At 40.0% G+C, this 18,805-nt stretch overlaps 1 protein-coding gene across 1 annotated transcript in view; it reads left to right on the top strand.

The window, feature by feature from the left end:
• dysc (dyschronic) overlaps positions 1-18,805 on the top strand; it is a 550,335-nt gene that overhangs the window by 241,831 nt on the left and 289,699 nt on the right. The window contains exon 7 of the mRNA XM_065219616.1: positions 15,359-15,489. Coding sequence (XP_065075688.1) covers positions 15,359-15,489 — 131 coding nt within the window. The remainder of the gene's footprint in view (positions 1-15,358; positions 15,490-18,805) is intronic.

Raw genomic sequence — 18,805 nt, 5'->3', positions numbered from 1 at the left:
ATTTATCATCATCGGCAGTCTCGTCACTTGCCACTAGACGTCACCCCGATCTGGAAGTGGACTACTCTCCCGAACATTCAAACTCTCAACATGAGGACGGGACACGCAAACTACAACGGAGAACGCGAAGTAATGTCGAATACATTCAATTAATTAAAGCTAAGGAGATGGACATTTTACGAAAACATTTATTATCACGGAACTATTCAGGCGGTATATTTAGTGCATAACATTACTTATCCTACGTATATTTCTTTACATGTTCCAATCGATTTCGGTTTACTTGTGTGTGTTCGCTCCTATCTCCTATGTGTGTGCGATTTCTCTCTCCCTAACTAACGTGCTCATGTGCTCTACTTAATCATGTGTGTGACGTCACTTTATCGGCAACTCAGCTCCAAACGAGTCTGCGCTCCTGGTGACACCGACGTTGGCGTTGAAAAACGTTACTTTTCAAAGGCGGGAATGCCACATCACGAGTTCCGGAAAAGCGTGTCACGGAAACTCGGCGATACTCGCTCATCAGTCTTAGACTGGCAAAAAATCACTCCATGGCGCTCTCGCCGGACGCCACACTCCAAAAATAGAAAAGTCTTGACTCACCAGATGATGTTGATTTACAGTCGATGACCTATCGACGGGTTCGACGCACTCTTTAGTGATCGTCGATGGTGATCCGATGAATGGAGGTGCTTCGCTGACAATGGCATTTCACACGCCGATGCGATGGCGGTTACTCTGCCGTGCCGGTAGGTTGACGAACCGGCGGGTGAACCGTGTCCACGTGGAGATTCCCTGAGTCTCCTCGGACCGATTACGTAACGGATCCGTCCGCTTCCGGCCGGTTGGCGATTGCCGGGAAATTCCGTCCGTTGGGGAGAAGTTGCTGCGTTTGGGCACGGTGAATTGTTGCGAACGATTTAACACGACTACACCAGAACAGTGAGCACAAGCACGAGCACGGACATGGACAGCACATATTGAGCACATCAAAAATTACCTGTAGATGTATCTAGCCTTTCTCCTGATCGCACACAATTCTCTAAACGCACACTTATTCTACTAGCTAAAGGAACGAACAAAAATCTTTAATTAATTTGAAACACTAGACATCACTTTAAATTACATACTTTAACTAGGGAAAACGACCACGAACAAACGCACACACTTCAAGAACGTTGGGAAGTCACGGACGAAATGATCGAGACCGTGAATCCTCAGATAAAGGAAAGTAAAACTCGGACGAACCGGAAGTCCATCATTTCCCGAAACCCTTCGTGTCCTATCGTGAATCTAAAAACACGAAAGATAACTTGGCTCGTTTAATTGCGCGACTGTCCCTTTCCTACCTTATCCATAAATTAAATGGACCCGTCTTAGGAAAGATTTCAGCAAAATGCTGCCTACCCTAAGGAATTTAATTCAAACAATTTAACATTATCAAATTATATACAAATTTATACAAAATTCCTGATCGTTACATTATGATGGCGTGTTTCAGCCGACCGCCAACGCAGAGTATGTCCTCGATCAGCTGAGGATTCAGTGACTTGATCCTTGAGGAGTCTCGTACTGCTCGTCCACTGTTCAGGTCACTGATTTCTTGCGAGAAACTTTCATTTTGAGAAACACAAACTAAAACTTTGAGAGCTTCGTCAAGCTCTAAGGAAGTTACAAACAATAATTTCTTGAATCAATGCCTTGCCTTCCGCAATGTCATCTACAACTGACAGCATGTCGTCCACATAGAAATCCTGCCTGAGCACTTTTGCAGCTAACGGATATGTTGATTCTTCATCTCCCGACAAACGTTGCAAACATTTTGTAGCGAGATAGGGCGCAAAAGCAGTTCCGTACGTGACCGTTTTTAATTGATAACTACGAATCGATTCGTTTACGTTGTCCCTCCAAACAATTTTCAAGAACCGACGATCAGCTATGTGATTCAGGACCATGCGATACATTTTAGCTACGTCAGCAACCAGAACATAGCGATGTAGACGAAAGCGCGTGGAAATGTCTTGAATATCATCCTGCACTACTGGTCCTACCATCAGGGCTTCATTAAGCGAGATTCCACTCGACGTACGACAGGAAGCATCAAATACTACCCACAGCTTGGTACTGGTGCTATCTGGTTTCAAAACGGCGTGATGTGGCAGGTAATAATCCCTTTCCTCTGTAGATTCTCCACAAATTTCCTCCATGTGCCCTAGCGCGTCATATTCACGGATAAACTTCGTGTACTCCTCTTTCAGCTCGGGGTTAGATGCAAAACGTTGTTCTAGTCCCATAAAACGTTTGATGGCGATTGTTCTCGATTCTCCTAGCTGGTTGATTAGGTGTTCCTTCTTCGGGAGAGTGACAATGAATCTTCCGGCTTCATCCTGAACTGTAGTCCTGTTGAAGATTTCTTCGCTGATTCCTCCGTTGAGAGGATGCTGGTTGATCTGCATGTTTCTAGTTCCCAGAACTTAGTAAGCTGATTCTGAATTTCAGCTGTAGAGCAGACATGAGTTAGCGATACTAATCTGCCTTCTGAATTGTCTGGTACCCGTCCGGACACTATCGATCCAAACACCGTATTTTGCAATGTAGGCCCATTATCGGTCGCCTTTTGCCGCTCGTTACAAAGGAGATTAATATAGTATTCCGCTCCTATGATTAAGTCAATTGGACCTGGCTCGTAGAAATGTGGATCAGCAAGGAACATTGATTGAGGAAGATTCCATTTCGATGGATCGATGGCAGCAGTGGGTAAGGATACAGTCAGCTTCGGCAAGACATGAAACTGCATCTCTTCGACATACTGCAAGGCATGGTTGGACAGAGGACCTACTAGAGCTGTAACTATGACCAACAGATATGATGGACTTTTTCGGAACTTTAACTTGTTCGAGAAGCCCTTGGTCATCAAACAATGCTGAGAACATGAGTTCAATAATGCTCGTGCCAGCATCGAATTCCCAAATTGATCCTGGATTTTGATAAGTGCGGTTGGTAGGAGTATGTTTTGTGTCGGATTGATGGGAAGTGCAACGGCTAGTGTTGGCTTGTTTAAATAAATTATGTAAATTACATGCGAGTATTTCCTTTCATTGGCAAGTAGCATCCCTTGTGTCCATCTTTGAATGTTGGTCTCAGAAATTGTGTCTCTTCGCTTCTGTCTCCGAATCCACTAAACAGACCTTTCGGATGCTTTGTTATACATACCACAGCAGAGAGAGAGGGGGAGTGGCGGAAACAATACCCGAACAAATGAGTAAAAATACTTAATCATGTATTTCATTTTGAAAATTATGCATTACGGAAAGGAATATTAAACACCTTGATTGTTTAGAGTAAAATAAACTGTCGCAGAGTAAACACTTCATTTTCGTTCCCTTTTTAATAAAATTATTATCAGTTTAGTGTTCGCGTTAAATCACATTTCCCACAGATAGTTTTATATTTATGTGAGATTACGAAATTCTTTATCTGGTAATTTGATTTTTTTTTCAACTCCATAATTCTTCATTAAGTTTTAACACAAAAATTTTACTGGATTTTTAGTCGAATTTCATACATTATTAACTTTTTCTAATATGACGCTATTCAAATATCAAAATATCGAGTTGACTCTTCGAGTCTCGAAATTCAATCAGTGTGTGAGTTTGCTAAAATGGCTTGTTCACCGATTCACAAAAACAAAAATGATCATCGTATCTGTCAGCATGTGGCTTGATTAATTAAATAATAATAAAAGAGAAATCAGAAATCAGAATATCTGAACATCAGAAGTCCATTCAAAATTGTCGAAGATAACACAATAATATTTTTCTTTTTACGACTTGTTTTAGATGCTCAAAAGGAAGAAACGAAATAAGATAGGGTAAATGTCTCTAATGTTGGCCTATGGATCTAAGATTGGACCCATCGCTAAAAATCTGCTATTTATCAATTTTATCTAGATGAGCGCGTTATTGGGACGTTACGAAAATAAAATATATTCCTCTTATTTGAAAAATCTGTACATTTTCTAAAAAAAACTGTAATCTGAATAAACAGATATCTGTATCAAAATATTGAAAAAAATTGTGTGCTTACAGATAAACCTGTATATGTGTAAGCCCTCCGTAATCGAGCCCATCGATTGTCGCACATGGTTTGGTCCTATATAAGAGGATTTCGGATGTGTGTATGTGTGTGTGCGTGTATATTCCTTCTAACCCTCACTGGCCGTCAGTGTTATTATGGAAGAACTGTCTCTACAATGTCGCATTTATGGTCATTGTAGACAGCTTTAGTCCGGGAGTTAGAAGGTGATAGCTCTATTGCAGATCCAGCAACCCATTTCAGAATGTCTGGAGAGTCACGCCCATTCCGAGGTTACTTTCACTAACAATAAGCCCAGCATGTATATATTACCTCAATTAATTGGATATTAGTATTACATACACACTTCCAGGTTCGAAAATATGCTTTTCAAACCTAGTGCGTATTTAGTTTAATTCTGATGTTTAATTTATAAATACTAATAGGCTCGGTCTCACCATGTCCTGCAGGTCTTCCGCCATTGATTGCTTCTTTTATAATCCCTTGGACTTTTTCTGCAACGCTTCGTATTTCATCGGTAATTTCCTTTCGTAGATCGTCCTTGGCCGGTTCTGACATGATTCCACCTTTTCCAGGTTTTTCTTGTTTTCCGAGGGTGATAAATCCACACTAATTTCCGTAACTGGTTCGATGTTTACTCTTCCTCGCTGGTTGGTGTGATCGATCTCATGTCCACCATCTGGTACTGTATTGCCATGGTCATCTGGCATAAGGCTCGCGTCTTAAATCGCTGGTCCACCGAGTACTCGGAATGAGTCATTGAATTAATGTAGATATTAGTATGATATGGTATTATATGCAAAGTGCGAAAATATAATGAATGGAATACGATAGATTCTTTTAGCTCTTTCAAATCCCCTGGCCCAGAGCACATATTCAAAATTGTAAATCTATAATAATTCCTGTTTTAGTTAAATTGTTCAAGTCTAGTTTCTTATTGGGATACATCCCAAAAAAAAAATTGAGACAAGTTCGAGTGGTATTCATACCAAAGGCGAACAAAAGAGATAAATCTTCATCAAAATCATTTAGACCAATAAGCCTGTCGTCAATATTTTTGAAATTAATGGAAAACTCATAGATGAATATGTTAAATCAGAAATACTTCTCAATAAACCATTATATAAGACACAATTTGCTTGCCAGTCAGGAAAGTCAACAATAACAGGTCTTCATTCTCTTATTAATAAAGTAGAAAAATCCTTTGCGGCTAAGGACATTCTACTAGCAACGTTTCTTGATATTGAAGGTGCATTTGATAATGCATCTTTCACGTCGATGATAAACGCCATGAGAAATCTTGATTTTAATAAAAAAAACATAAGCAACTGTGTTGTAGAAATACTATCCAAAAGAGAAATATCAGCTAATACAGGAGATTCAGTAGTGAAAGTAACAGCTGCAAAAGGCTGCCCTCAAGGAGGTGTTATTTTTCCCCTTCTGTGGTCTCTAGTTGTTGATGACCTTCTTTTAAAACTAAAGCATCAAGGATTCGAACTAATTGGATTTACGGATGACATTTTCATTATAGTTCGTGGAAAATTCGATAAAGTTGTTTTCGACAGAATGCAAAATGCATTAAAATTCACACGATCGTGGTGCAAAGATGAGGGATTGAATGTCAAGCATACAAAAACAACTATTGTACCTTTTACTAAAAGACGTAAAATCTCTATCACTGATCTTAACCTAGGAGACGTAAAGCTGTCACTATCTTTAGAAGTAAAGTTTTTATGAGTAACTTTAGGTAGTAAACTCTGCTGGAACAAACATATTGATCAACAAATAGGAAAAGCAACAAATGCTTTTTGGACCTGCAAAAGAACGTTTGGAAAAAAAATGGGGTCTGAAGCCAAATATGATACACTGGATATACTCAGCCATAGTTAAACCAAGGATTACCTACGCCTCACTTATATGGTGGCCGAAAACTAAGCAACAAACGGCACAAGTCAAACTAAACAAGCTACAAAGGCTTGCTACTTTTTCCATAACTGGAGCAAGGCGTGTATCCAATATCGCAATAGACGGATTTCACGCCAACTCATCCAGTGGTTGGCAGCACCCTCTCAGAACCTTATGGAACTTTGTGGGTGTGGAGACTTAGCAATTTTAAGCAACTTTGCGTACTTATTTTTTTCAAAATTTATCTCGCCTAACATTTGATAAGGGTCAAAGTTTTTTGTCGATTTTTTTTTCAAATCGATATAGCTTAAAAATGACAAGCCCTACAAAAAAGTGATGTATGGCGAACTTTTAGCAAATAATCTGAAATTTTATAAAAAAATTTAAATAAAATAAAAAATCGGTTTCTACACTCTAAAAAAATATATTTAAAAATTAAAAGTCATTTTCCCAAAAATGGTACCCCTCAGATTTGCTTGATATTTTTTCTCATGAAAGGCAATATAATTACCTAACTTTTCTTCATACATCGCAAAGTGGGCGCTTTTAAGGAAAAAAAGTTGTTCGAACAACAACTTTTTCATGTTAATTTTTTTTAGCGTGTTTCACTCAAAGTCGAATAGTAATACGCGCACAACCTTATTAAAATTCGATTAAACTTTATGGGTATACTTTTCGATAATCTGGGTGAAATCTAGCCTAACATTTGAAAAGGGTACAGAGAAGTTACCTGCAAATCGTCCAATAAGAGTTCAGAACAAAACGTTCTAATGAGGAACAGCCATCTCAGCATGGTTTGCACTTTCCTGTGATGGATTGTATTATAATATATGCATACACTCTATCCAACTTCTATAAAACCACCCTCAAATTGTTCCAAATCAACAGGTAAACTAAGTAAAAATCACTCAGTATGTTTTATTCATGAAAAGATTTCAATTCATGTATTTGTGATTAATTTAATTAGAAAAATAATCATTCATTTATTTTTATGTATTAGGTGTGTCCATTAGTAAGCAATATGCATATATGTTTATACCTCATCTCTCAAGTGAATACATATAATAGCGCAGGTAACTTAACTATTATTTTAGGCATGCCTAAAATAATCGTTAAGTTACCTGCTATATAGCAGTTATATAACAACTCAGGTAGTCACATGAGAGATATAAGGTATAAACTTAAAGCACCGCAGTCTGTTTCTACCGACATAATCTAATATTTAAGTTTGTTGATATCACAACAATGCTCATAGTTGCTGTAGTGCATAGTTGTTGAAAGTGTAGTGCTGCATAGTTGTTGAAACGAAAAAGTGTTTATATATACAACAATGGAAAAATCTGCTGAATTGATTATTAAAAGGGTGCAATGTAGTGCCAACATAAACAATCCCAATTGCAGCCGCAATAATTTACGTAATTTATCATCAAGTCTCATAGAGAAAATACATTCATGGGGCTTTGATCATCAATTGGATGTAACAATGCGTATTTGTGAATCGTGTCGTGGAATTTTAGTGCACAATAGGACACCTCTCCCGAAAAAGAGGCGATCGGATGGAAAAGAATCAAGCCATGCTCGGAAGTTTGAAGAGCCGCAACCATCAACAAGTCATCAGCAATCAGAACATCAGGAATTTGATGATACACTAGGTAAATAATAATAACTTTAACTGTTTCAACTGTGTGGTTTAAGGATTGTACATCGAAGATACAACTTCATTTTCAACATTTTTTTAGAGCACGAGCTGGATGAACCGCTTATCGTACAAATTTGATCGATTGGTAGGCCAACCTCGATGAACAATCTATCAAATTTTCACGACTGTACGATATGCGGTTTATGCAGCTCGTGCTCCACAAACATGGGGAAAATTCAGATGCGGCTTCGATGTACCGTAAACGGGGATGTCTTTGATAATGGAGGTAACTTTGATAATGCAGCTAATCCAAAAAGTTATGACTTAATGCTCTTCGTATTCAGAAGTATTGACCCATGATACAATAGCAGTTCAATTATTTATATCAAAATTGTTAGATTTCATTAAACAATCTATTAGTTTCACAAAAATTACTTTCATGTCAGATGGAGCAGCGGCTCATTACAAAAATAAAAAGAATTTTGCCAGTTTGTGCAACTTCAAGTCCAAGTATGGATTGGAAGCAGAATGGCACTTCTTCGCAACGTCTCATGGGAAAGGCCCATGTGACGCGATTGGAGGAACTCTCAAACGAATGGCAAAGAGAGCAAGTCTTGCTCGAGATTATGGAAACACAATCACAACTCCACAAGAACTGTATGACTGGGCAGTTAAACAAACAGATACAAGCATAACAAAATTGAACTTCTGCTTCATATCAAATGATCAATACACAAAGATGTCCGATGAACTCAAGGAGCTGTTCAGTCATGTAAAAACTATACCTGGTACACAAAAATTTCATTGTTTTGTACCTATTTCTCAAAACATAATTTCTACTAAGCGATTTTCACATTCAAAGGAAACTCCGAAAAATTTCACTCTGTTTCCGATAGACTAATAATCAATGAAAAACTCAAATTATGTATGGAGAATTATAGGAAAATAAATTATGCACTAAACAAAAACACTAGAGTTTTCATTTATTAAAACACCATTCGAAATGCAGGAAAATCCTCTGTATTAGGCCCTTTCAAATGTTAGGCTAGATTTTTGTTTTAAGCACGCCCAGATTATCAAAAGGTCAAAATCTTTATGCTCATTAAGTTTCAACGGATTTTAATAAGGTTGTGCGCGTATTACTATTCGACTTTGAGTGAAACACGCTAAAAAAAAATTAACATGAAAAAGTTGTTGTTCGAACAACTTTTTTTTCCTTAAAAGCGCCCACTTTGCGATGTATGAAGAAAAGTTAGGTAATTATATTGCCTTTCATGAGAAAAAATATCAAGCAAATCTGAGGGGTACCATTTTTGGGAAAATGACTTTTAATTTTTAAATATATTTTTTTAGAGTGTAGAAACCAATTTTTTAATTTTTTTAAATTTTTTTATAAAATTTCAGATTATTTGCTAAAAGTTTGCCATACATCACTATTTTGTAGGGCTTGTCATTTTTAAGCTATATCGATTTGAAAAAAAAATCGACAAAAAACTTTGACCCTTATCAAATGTTAGGCGAGATAAATTTTGAAAAAAATAAGTACTCAAAGTTGCTTAAAATTGCTAAGTCTCCACACCCACAAAGTTTCATAAGGTTCTGAGAGGGTGCTGCCAACTCCGAAGACGAGTTGGCGTGAAATCCGTCAATATCCTTCCTCTTCATCAATTTATTCAACTGGATGCAGTGAAAAGTGCTCTAAGGCTCAAACGGTCCATGCATTTCTTCGATGGAGATCTTATTGGACATTTGAGTATTCTAAAAGAGTTTCAGATAAGTCCATTAATATTGATGAACGAAGATTGTATGCTAAAGCGACATTATTTCAACCATAATTTCCAAGCTTCCTGATGTAAATCGCGTTGACTAGGATGCAGGAAGACTGAATATTAGTCCTGGATCAGTAATTGTCTATACAGATTGATCGAAATAAGATAATATGGTCGGCGCTGGTATTACCGGCCCTGGGGTTAACTTCTCGGTGTCCATGGGAAAATGGCCGACAGTATTTCAAGCTGAAATATATGCCATCTTAGAATGTGCAACGATTTGCACAAAAAGGAACTATAAAAATGCGAATGTTTGCATTTGTTCAGATAGTCAAGCTGCGCTGAATGCTTTGAAATCAAAAACATATGCGTCAAAACTTGTGTGGGACTGTACTAAACTATTACCGCAACTGTAGAAACCTTGCTTGAAATTAGCTCAGCTATAACTTTGCCGAAGAATGTATACCCTAATTTATTCAAACAAATAAGTTGGATTTTTGATTTTAATGATAATAGGAACCACCCTAGAATTCATTGTCATAAAAATGAAGGCATAACTATAAGAAACAACTTTGTAGAAGAGACTTTTAGTCTAAAGTTTCAATTTCAGGCTCAAAACATATCATTCCACCTAAATCTGCATTCTGGATCAATGTGCATTGTGGAATCGAAGGGAACGAAAAAGCTGATCGATTGGCAAAAATAGGGCCATCCACGAAATTCATTGGTCCTGAACCATTTTTTGGACTTTCTTTTTGTGCTTTAAAAATGGAGCTAAAAACTGAAGAAAAAAACAAAGGTACAGTACAACTGGACCAGTACCTTAAATTCTCGGCATTCTAAACGTTTTATAAAGCCGAATGCTTTGCATACACAAAAATTACTTAATCTTTCTTAAACATATTGTAAATATCACCTGAAAATCATGGGTAAACTTAATGAAGAAAAATGTCGCTTTTGTAGCTTAAATAGTGAAAGCTCTGAACATTTGCTGTATCACATTGCGACTTCAAACGAATTAAACTTATCATGTGACCCTCAAATCACATTATAATAAACAATTAGTTCAATGGTAGTCATTTGGGGGGTCGGTGCCACATTGGCCACACCTGGCCATGTTTCGATCCCCTCGGAAAAGTGGCCAGTTTCTGAATATGATCAAAAACCATTGAATCACATTTAAATTCAACAACCAGTTGGATGGCAGTTATTAGGAATAGCCCGGATCACGCTGGCCACATCCAGTCAATTTTCGAAAACCACTAGGGAAGTAGCCTAGACTTGGATCATAATCCATTATGCGATGCGATTGCCGATGGAGGAACACGATCGCTTGAGTTTTGGAGGCATTGAGTTTGATTTTCCACGTGGTGGCATAATCAGCAAAGGCGTTAAGGCATCGTTGAAGTTTGTTCGTTATTTCGCGAGGCATCCTTCCTTTGACGGCTATTGCGGTATCATCTGCGAACAGGAAGAACATGCAACCGTCTCCGAGGGGAGGAATGTCGGAAGTGTAAATGCTGTAAAGCAACGGGCCCCTGCCTTGGAACTGCCTTGCGGGACTCCTGCTGGGATGGAAATCGTGTCGGAAAGACAACCATTCAACGATACCTTAAACGACCTTTGCTGGAGGTAGTTATGGGTGATTTTAAGCAGATGTAATGGAAAGTTGAAGTTACAAAGCTTGTACACAAGTCCGTCATGCCAAACATTGTTAAACGCTTTCTCAACATCTAACAAGGCCATGGCTGTGGACTTGGCTACAGCTTTGTTACTTCGGATGTTATTCATCACCCATACTAGCTGGTGATTGGTGGAGTGCCCCTTTCTGAATCCAAACTGTTCCGGAAGGAGAATGTTATTTTCCTCAACAAACTTAAGCAAACGATTGAGAATGAGTTTTTTGAACAATTTGCTCAGCGCTGAAAGGAGGCTGATTGGTCTGTATCTTGAAGGCAATGTTGGATCCTTTCCGGGCTGGCGGATTGGTATGATTTTTGTTACTTTCCAGATGCTTGGAAAGTAGTGCAGTTCCAAGCATCTGTTGAAGATAGTGGTTAGAAGAGACTGCACTTTCATGCTGAGTCTCTTCAAGATCAAGTTGAATATACCGTCAAACCCGGGGGCCTTCATGTTCTTTAGAGATGAACTAGCCTAAGGCTAAAAATCTCTTTAATAAAGTTTAAGAAAAAAAAAACCTTCATGTTCTTGGTGCATTTCAGCGCTGAGCAAATCTGTTGTACTGTAATCATATCCGCCGGAGGCACGACACAAGGGGAGGCATCTAGGTTTTTAACGCATTACGCAACCTGATCTTCGAGCGGAATTTGGATGTTCGAGCAAAGCAAATGCGATGAAGCGACATGCTCGCCGATCGCATTTGCTTCCTCCTGTGCGGTGATTAAAAGCCGATCGTCATCATTTTCTACTCTGAGAGGTGGAACGGGTTTGGGATGAGTTTTCAGGACCTTGGCTACCTTTCATAATGGTCTGGAGTGGTCGTCCAGATTCTGCACAACACGCCCGAAACTTTCATTTCGGAGTGAGTCCATTCTGGAAGCAAACTGACTGTTTAGATCGGCCATTTCATGTTTATTGCCCAGATCTCCAATCCTCTGAAATTGTCGAACATTTCTCAACCGAATCAGTAATTGGGTGTGGGAATCAATTGCAACAAACTTCGAACACACGCCTCGTCAGCCACGTCCTTCCATCGCCCGGTCGATGTCATCTATTGTGGCGAGCGGTGGATTTTCATCGATTTTGCTGTCCACCATTCGTCCGTACTGTAGCCAGGTGGTAGTCTTTACGCAGGCACTTTCTAGCAGGAATCACGTTGACACCGACTTCAGTCACCACTTATTGGTGGTCGGAGCTGAGATCGTTGTGCGCCTTCGGTTTGGATAGTTCGATGTTCGACAGGAACAAGTCCAGGGTGGAGGGATTTCCCGCCGTAGAGATAAAAGTTGGTTCGTCCGGAAACCACACAGTGTACAGTCCACACAGTGCGTGGTCGAACAATAGACATCCGTTCCGGTTCCGCTGGTAGTTCCTCCAAGCTTCATGGCGGGCATTCAGGTCGCCCCAACGATGAATCGGGAGCTATTGATGGTGGTCAGATCGTTCTTGCATTGGATTCCTAGTCCGTTGCTTGCGGTACACTAGCGTGGGCAGTAAACAGCGATAAACCGGACGTTTCCAGTTGGTAATTCCACCTCCACACTAACGGCCTCGATGATAGAAGTGCGGTTGTGGGGCAGAGTACAGAACTTGATTCCCTTTCTGGCGATGACCGCTACACCACCCCTGGAGCTGGTGCGATCAAGCTGGATAATGTTGTGGTCAGGCAACCGGAAACTGTCACCGGACTTTAGGTGGGTCTCGGTTAGAAGAGGAAGTCGGCAAGCTCAATCTGTTTAGCTCTTATAGAGCAAGCGTGCCAGTTAGCGATGGTTAACGGTTTAGACACCATACTGCATTATGAACTTACCGAGCACTTCGATATGTTTGAGCTTATTGCAAAACTTACGTAGAGCACCGGTCATGTTGATGAAAATCTCCACCAGTTCATCCGCTGAGAACAGATCGGGATTATTTAGTTAAAGATGCTAATTTCAAATAACAGACTGTAGTGGTATTTTTTATACGATAGATGGAGTAGATGAAAGCATAGAGTTGATAGTTCCGTTAGAGTACGGCAGTGTGAAGATTGCATATAGATATTAGAATAGCGAGCTAGGACAACTTTTAAGGAAGGTACAAATCGGTTTTTTCATCTCTCTTTACCAAACTCCCCCTTTGGAGAGGGATGGTGAGGGGTGTTACATCAGAATAACATTTTTTCACAACGCAAATTAAAGCATTTTTCATTCAAAATCTTGCCAATTTCTATCGGTAATTGTCTTATTGTACGATTTTCCACAGATCTGAACTGATTTGTACCTTAACTATCCACACAAAAGAAATCCGGAAGATCATAACCACTAAGGCACTTTTCTAATTTTCCATTTTTCGCAACAAAAATATTCCTGTACACCAGCAGGATGTTTGCAAAAACGTTACAGAATTAAATTTTTCAACTGTAGATTAAGTTTCGGAGCATCTCAGATGAATCAATTTATCAGGAAAAGTAAAAACGTGTTCCGCTTCCTATGTCTCAAGGCAAACATTTCTGCTCACAACACTCTTTTTGACGTTCTCCTATTCACCACCAGAGGCTGAATCGATCATTAAGTTCCTATTAAAAAGGCCTATAGTCGGTCTGCTACAATGTTTCCCACAGGTTCACATCACGAAATACTAGGTCTCTAGTCTGCCTTTGGGGGCATTATAGAACCCTAAAACACAGGAATTTTTTTTATCCTATGATGCAAAACAACCACAATTTTGCACACCCGCCACTTGCCGCGTCATCCTCAATCCGATTTATGCTTGCGATTTCAATTCAAGTCATTCAAGGGGTCAGAAATATCGGATTGTCGGGATGGGTATTTTACAAACAATCGCAGCTTACTCTATGACCGGCACAATCGGCACACCTACGGCACACTTACATTTTTGACATTTTTTTGAATATTCTCACTAGATATATTTAATATTTTAGCCTAAAATGGAATGGATCGTTCAAGTAGGCTTCAAGTATTAAGCTTGCAAAAGATTTTTTGTAAAATATGTTCAATAAGTTGCATTGCCCCATTGACGAAATGGCCCCATTTTCCCCTATTTAAATTTATGTTCTGGATCTCGTGGCTTACCTTACCTTACCAATCAGACTAAGGCCTTGATGTCTTCTGCTGTCTGAAGAAGTCGTCTCCACTTTACTCGATCCATGGCCAGACGTCGTCAGCCGCGTAGTCTGCGAAGGGTCCGCAGGTCGATCCACCTTGTCCGCTGCGCGCCTTTTCTTCTTGTGCCTGTTGGGTTGCTTTCGAGAACCATTTTCACTCCACCAATATTTTGTAGTGTGGACGATGGATGGTTCTCCCAGCAGCTGGTGCAATTCGAGGTTAATTTCCTCCTCCACGTTCCGTCATCCATCTGCACTCCACCGTGGATGATACGCAAAACCTTTCGTTCGAAAACACCAAGGGCGCGTTGGTCCTCCACGAGCATAGTCCAAGTCTCGTGGCCGTAGAGGACCACCGGTCTAATCAGCGTCTTGTAGATAGTGAACTTCGTGCGGCGGTGAATTTCAGTCCAAAGTAGGCACGATTCCCTGCCATAATGCGTCTTTGAATTTCTCTGCTGGTATCATTTTTGGCGGTCACCAGTGAGCCCAAATACACGAACTCATCGACCACCTCGATTTCGTCACCGTCAATCTGAACTCAGGGTGGGAGGCTACAATTGTCTTCCCTAGAACCTCTTCCTTTCATGTATTTTGTCTTTGATGCGTTGATGGCAAGTCCAATCCGCCTAGCTTCAGCCTTCAGTCTGATGTACGTTTCCGCCATCGTCTCAAAGTTCCGTGCCATAATGTCAATGGCATCGGCAAAGCCTATCCCAGCTCTTCTTATAACACCTTCTAACGCGATGTTAAATAGCAGACACGAGAGTCCATCACTCTGCCGAAACCCCCTTCGTGATTCAAAGGGCCTCGATAGTGTCCCCGATACTCGAACAACGCACATAACTCGATCCATCGTCGCCTTGACCAATGGCGTCAGTCTATCCGGAAATCCGTACTCGTGCACAATCTGCCATAACTGATTTCGATCGATTGTGTCGTATGCGGATTTGAAATCGATGAACAAATGATGTGTGGGCAGTTTGCGCTTGCGCAAGTAATGAACAATCTACAGGGAAGAGAGAATGTTTGCATACCATACTAAGTGGGCCTTGAAATTTAAAACAAACGTATTTCTATTATAAAAAAATCTCTGTCGAATCCATTCAGATTCGAATGAACGCTCATGCTAATCCAACTTTCGATTTCTTTTTTCTCCAACAGGTGTCGGCGTGTACATATCGCGAATAGAGCAAGATTCGTTAGCGGAACGGGCCGGTCTCCGGCCCGGCGATACGATACTGGAGGTGAACGGAACGCCGTTCATGGCCATCAACCACGAGGAGGCGCTCAAGGTACAGTATTCCTTGACAATTTCGTCCAATTCGTCTCGTATTATTTTTCAAATAATTTTAATTCAATCTTCAATTTTTGAGAGTTTCGCGCACTTTGGTTTGTAATTGCAATTTATACACACAGAAACACCCGAATGACTTCCGTTGATTTTGATTGAACATTTTTTCCTGAAAAGAACTACACAATGTTTTTGATTTTGTGTGTGTGTGTGTGTTGGCACTGAAGACGATTTTTAATATTCGGATTGGTTTTTGAGTTTTGATTGAAATTTTGGACTTTTCACTCCCACCACAAGTTGCATGAAATCGAACTTCAATTGCCAAGACTTTTACTGAACCAGTAATAGGAGAAAGACTCGGGGATTTTTTGTTTTACCGTGAAGGAAATTTTATTTGTCTCTTGTGTTTAAGTTAATATTTATCAACCAACTGTGTTTCTAACATAACTGAGAAGAAAAAGAAAAAGGAAAAAGATTGGCAATAGAAAGACTATCACTCTATCACTACCTCACTGCTTTCGGTAGAAATGCTTTTAAAAGTAGTTTAATTAGTAGAAGTACATCCTATTTTACCTCCACACATTTACACTATTTCTACTGCACTGAGCAATTTCTTCGCCTTATCTCCAAGTACCTAATAACCCAAAGTAGTTAGTTCCTTCCAGCTTTTCCGTAGATTTGTTGGATATGCATAATTTTGCCCTACCCGAAAAAAAAAACAAAGTTTTTTCCCTGCCCCGGCTATAGGATTAAAGTTTTCCTCGTCCTCCCCAGCAGTGGAGTAATCCTCTTTAGTGTGCAGTTTTCTTCTCCCTGTCCGTGCACGGCGAATGAGAATAACCCAAATATGCCTCATGTTTTTCCAAGTTTTCCAGGTTTGTCCCGGAATTTTTTTTCGAATTTGAGAAAAGTAAAGATTGGATTTACTGGTACTCATATGTGGACCGTACACGATTGCTTTTATTGACAATAATCGTATTGTCAATACATTCAATATTGACGTCAATACATTCAATATTGACGTCAATACATCGGTATTGACAATATTTCTGCACTCACATCATCAATATCAATGTCAATAATTCCCCTTCGCGTAAATATATTGATACGTGTGGGGTTTACTTTAGATTAGATTCATAAATTTTCCTCATTTTCCCGCAGATTTTTTAGGTTTTCGACAGAAAAGCATGAGGCAAATTTACTCTTCGCTGAATTCCTGCAGTTTTGGCGATTATAAGTAAACTAAACTCAACTTTGGATCGTTCTCATTCGCCGTCTGCAAGACAAATAAAAGTTACTATTTTACTTGCGTGGGCATTTGGATGGGATGGGAACATTTCATCTTAAGATGTTTTGGCATAATTTCGTTGGATTCAGTTCGTTACTGTGCACTTTCCATTAGGTTGTTGGTTGCGCATATTCACAGGGGATCTAAATGAGTTGATTATGTCAAAATTCTTATACCAACTACTTGTATACCGAACCGGAATTTTCCCACTCCATCATGAGCTGAGACCGGAAGCTGCTGTCATCACAATGAAAAATGTAACCAACATCCTCTGCGCCTGGCATGTCGTGGCAAACCAAAAACGATTAAGCTACTTTCCTCCGGCTTAACCGCATAAACTACACACAGCATCTTCCCGTTGGCAGAGTCCTGTTTGGTTGAGGGCACGTCAAGGCGAGATAGCCCAGTCGGATTATCGTCACGGTGACTATGGCGGTGGTTATGACGATGGTGCTGTTGGTGGTGGTGCACTGTTTGCTTCCAACTTTTTAGTTGTGCATTATTGCTGCACTGGTATCCCACGGTATCACGTGCAATGGAATAAAAGTGAAGCGAAATGAAAACTTTTGGGAAGATTAAAGAAAAACTTTCAAAGTGCTGCTTTCGGTAATTGGGAGGGATTTGTGACAGTTGCCTTGGCGACCAAATTTTCTCCTATCCCATGGTTCCGTCGATAACTTATTTTTCTATGAATATTCCGCGCGATGAATCGAGTTTGTGCATAAAAAGGAAAACGGCAGTCTCAGAGTGGGCAGAGCAATCTTAAAAACTTAAAAACTTCATCCAAATGGCACACACTTCTTCTGTTTCTATCCCTGCCACTTATAACCACTTTGGAGGTAGAAACGAAAAGAGCAGCATTTTCTCAAAATGGAAAATCGCTTACTGTAAGACGGGAAAATTACCTTCGTGTGTAATTACGGTGGAAGGCTCACTCAGATGGAAAACTGCACACATTCCATTCCACTCCCACATTGATTGCTGCTATGCCGGGCTGTGTACTGTGCTGTCATTGCCAGGATTCCTTTTCCTTTGTCGAGGCTGACTGTTCAGTTGGCTGGTCGGTAGCAGCGCAGTGACGTCTGCAGTTTGGTGGCAAAAACCGATGTGTTGCCACGAACTCAATGTATTTAATTTACTTATGCTTTGAAGTTTAAAAACATAGCCTCTGCTTAATAGTTTTCTCAGATTGATAGTATAAAGGCTGACTAAAAGTAAATTGGTACGCCTCTCGCACGCCGCTAGCACGCCTCTAGTGTTGGGAATCGAAAATCTTTGACAGTAGTTTGCTTACACTGGTGCAAGTTTGATCAAAGTAGCCGATCGCGTTCAGAAATAACGTCAAATGGAACTCGAAAGAAGAAAAAAAAATTGTGCGCAAACACATGGAAAATCCGAAGGGTTCCAAACTGGATAAAGTGCTGAGGATGTCAAAAACAACAGTCTGTCGAGTCCTCTAAGCCTGAGTGTGGAAAGGAATCAGCGGACCTACGAAAAAAAAAACTGGAAACAGGGATCGTCAGCTGCGCAGCAAGGTGTTGAGGTGCGTTAAAGCCAACCCCAGTCTTTTGATCCGAGATGTGGCCAGAAGGTACAACGCCAACTTTCAAACGGTGCGGAACATCCTTGCCAGGAAAGGATACAAGTCGTACAAAGCCAGTAAACATCCGAACCGGCACATGAAGCAGAATTCCATGGCCAAAAAGCGTGCAAGGCTCTTGTTCGACCGTGTTTTGACAAAACACAGCTATGAGTACATTTGTCTCATATTTTTCAGTGGAAAACCTCAAAAAATCTGCCGGAAGATGAGGAAATTGACGAAAATTTTACTCAGGCTAGGAATAGTACCAATCAGGGGTTAAAACGGTTGACGTTAGTACACTCGCTTCGTAGTCGTGCGCGACAGTCTGTTTGTATTCGTACACTCATGCTCTACCGTCGTCTCTCGCATACAATACAAACGGTAGCATAACATTCGAGATTAAATTTTCAAATAACTATCATATGACATGTGTGATTTCGTTCTAAT

The sequence above is a fragment of the Ochlerotatus camptorhynchus genome, unplaced genomic scaffold (genome assembly GCF_037179485.1).
Source record: "Ochlerotatus camptorhynchus isolate MF236.1 unplaced genomic scaffold, CSIRO-AGI_Acam_v1.1 ptg000107l, whole genome shotgun sequence".
Taxonomy (NCBI): domain Eukaryota; kingdom Metazoa; phylum Arthropoda; class Insecta; order Diptera; family Culicidae; genus Ochlerotatus; species Ochlerotatus camptorhynchus.
The sequence above is the reverse complement of the archived record's forward strand: the minus strand, read 5'-3'. Positions and strand labels throughout refer to the sequence as shown.